This window comes from Octodon degus, unplaced genomic scaffold, assembly GCF_000260255.1.
Source record: "Octodon degus isolate 3935 unplaced genomic scaffold, OctDeg1.0 scaffold00164, whole genome shotgun sequence".
In the NCBI taxonomy this organism is placed as follows: Eukaryota; Metazoa; Chordata; class Mammalia; order Rodentia; family Octodontidae; genus Octodon; species Octodon degus.
Window position 1 is genome coordinate 4,661,788 of NW_004524740.1, and position 2,956 is coordinate 4,664,743.

The following is a 2,956-nucleotide window of genomic DNA, read 5'->3' on the forward strand; positions in this document are numbered from 1 at the left end:
ATATACAGACTGACAAGGAAAGCATATTAGCTCTGATACTTTATTGGTTTTCCTGAGATTTAATTAAATGTTTATTCATATTTCCAGTGAGTCAGCTTCTTAGTTCTCCTTTCCTTTTTGATGAAGTGATTTTAGTTTTGTTTCTAGCACTTGCTTGGGATTGAACTCGGGGAGCTCTGAACTTTTATCTCCAGCCTTTAGCCAGGAGTGGTGGTGCATTCTGTTAGGGAGGCTGAGGTAGGAGCATTGCTGTGAGTTCCAGCATAGGGAGATCCTGTCTCAAATATATAAATAAATAAACATCTCCAGCCCTTTTTTAATTTTTATTTTCATATAGGGTCTCCTTAAGTGTCCCAGGCTTCCCTCAGACTTGTAATCCTCCTCCCTCTGCTTGGAGAGTCTCTAGGATCCCAGGCATGTGCCACACTGCTTGGCTTTGCCTCTTTCTCTCTTTCCTCCTTCCCTCCAGTGCTAGGGATCAAACCCAAGGCCTTGCAGGTGCTAGGCAAATGTTCCCTTGCTGAGCTCCACCCCCCACCCCCACCCCCACCCCCACAAGGTGTTTTCTCACCTATGCTAAAGTGGGTACTAAAAAATAAGTAAAATATGATTTAAAAAATAAAAATAAAAGGAGCTGGAGAGTTAGCTCAGCGGTCTAAGCCCCTGCCTGGCAAGTGCAAGGACCCGGGGTCCATCCCTGGTAGTACATGCCATGCTGGCCCCGGAACCCTGGGCACACTGTGCCAGCCCCAAATCCAGATAAAATGGGTGCCAAGACAAAGGAAAGATGTAGTCTGTGATAGACATCATCTCCGAAACTTTATTTTGAAATTTTAAGCAGTTCTGGCTTTGGAGACAACACATTTGGCCCAGAAAACCATAAAGTCATGATTCTATACTGGCCAGTGGCAGCAGTGTGGAATAAAGACATTTTAATTCAGGCCTTTTTCTTTTTCCTTCACAGGAGACTTAATGGAGCATTTAGTTCCCCATCCCGAGTTCAAGATGCTGGGCGTTCGAAACATTCCTCAGATGTCTGAGAATTCCCTGGCATATAGCACGTTTACCTGGGCTGGCCTCCTGAAGCATTTGAGACAGATGCTCATTTCTGATGCAAAAATGGATGAAGGTAAAGGGTTCTTTAAAAACCTGCAGCCCACACGCCGGGAAGAGCACTTCCCTGGGCTCTGAGGATAAGCTGGCGAGGCCCCTGGAAACAAAGGCACCTTCTTCTGGCCCGTGCCTCCAACAGGAACTGGTGGGGACCTCCCAGAGGACTCCTTTGGCACCTCAGACTTCAGTCCCAAAGAACATTGCAGATGAGTGCCATATGGCTTTTCAAAGCTTCACTGTATTTTAACCGAAAGTGTCATGTCAGCGTGGTTTTCTGTGTTGTTTTTGGTACTAGAGACGGAACCAGGTCCTCATTAGGCAAAGGCTCTACCAGCGGGTTCCGTCCCTGCCCTTTCTGTTTTCAGAGGCAAGGTCTCACTGAACTGCTTGGGCTGGCATCAGACTTGCAATCCGTCTGCCTCAGCTTCCTGGGTAGCTCTGATTATAGGTGTGAACCGCCATGCCCGCCTAAACATAGTTTTAAAAGCCAAGTAGTTCAAAGTCATAAAAAAGTGAGGGCTGAGGTGTCAGGGCTCAGACATGTGCTATCCACAAAGCTCTGGGTTCGCCATCCCAGCACCACAGAAAGTTAAAAGAAAGAAAAACAGATATATATTTAATTATATATATTATGTTGCACTGCGTGTAAATTATGTGTCAATTTTTCCTTTTTTGGGGTACTGGGAATCAAACTCAGGACCTCATGCTTGCCAGGCAGGCACTACACCACTGAGCTAAATCTCTGACCCAGTGTCAATTTTTCAAAGTAAAGTCATTGGGCTGGGGATCTGGCTCAGTGGCACAAGCACCTCTCCAAACATATCCCAAAACTTTTCTATAAAAGCACCCCTTCTCATGCTTAAACCCTCAGCGAGACTGTTATTCCAATTTGGCTTGGCCATGTTTCTGGACAGCCCTTGCCCTCCTGTTCCAATCTGAATTGATCAGCAGCGGGAGCTAGCGTCTCTGTTGGCCTCATCTTGTGTCGTGTCCCCTGCTTCAGGGACTTTTAAGACCTGCCCTTTTGGGACTTGTTCTGTCATACTAATATTGATGGATCATAGCCTCCAGGAACTTCTTTTTTTAATTTTATTTATGTGTGTGTGTGTGTGTGTGTGTGTGTGTGTGTGTGTGTGTGTGTGTGTGGAGCTCAGTAGCAGAGCGCTTGCCTAACATGGGCAGGGCCCTGGGTTTAATATGAACCACGCCAGGCAGGCAGGCAGGCAGGCAGGCAAACTTTTCAGTTGCTCAGTGGTTCGTTTATCTTTTCCCTGTCTCTGTGTCTCTGTCTCTGTCTCTGTCTCTGTCTCTGTCTCTGTCTCTGTCTGTCTGTCTGTCTGTCTGTCTGTCTGTCTTTCTGTCTCTCATCATCTCTCTCTCGTTTGTTTGTTTCTTAAGAAATCCTAAGCCAGGCTGGGTGCACACCTGTAATTTCAGCCCTTATGAAGCTGAAGCAGGAGAACACTGAATTTGAGGCCACCTGGGCTACAAAGTGAGCTCAAGCTGAGCCTGAGCTACATAGTGAGACCTTGTCTCAAAATGACAAAAAAAAAAAAAAAAAAAAAAAAAAAAGAGAGAGAGAGAAAAGGAAATCTCTTGATTAGTGATTTTTATAGGAGAAAATGGCAGTACACTAGAATCTGATATGTTTAACTAGAAACTGGTGTGTATTATTTTTACTAGCATGTAGTATACTGCATCATAAACTACTGTAGGTTTAATACTCTGAATGAGGATTTTCTCTACATTTGCTTATGACATCTTACAGATTTTAGATTGTGGTGCCAGGAGTTCAGAGGGAAGAGTAAATAGTGGCTCTTGAATGCTTTTTTTTTTTTTTTTT

General features: G+C 44.8%; 1 protein-coding gene across 2 annotated transcripts in view; it reads left to right on the forward strand.

Moving 5' to 3' along the window:
- Tubd1 (tubulin delta 1) overlaps nt 1–2,956 on the forward strand; it is a 21,202-nt gene that overhangs the window by 12,520 nt on the left and 5,726 nt on the right. For both annotated transcript variants that reach the window (XM_004643030.2, XM_023703149.1), the window contains exon 6: nt 965–1,129. In XM_004643030.2, the coding sequence (XP_004643087.1) occupies nt 965–1,129 (165 nt within the window). The remainder of the gene's footprint in view (nt 1–964; nt 1,130–2,956) is intronic.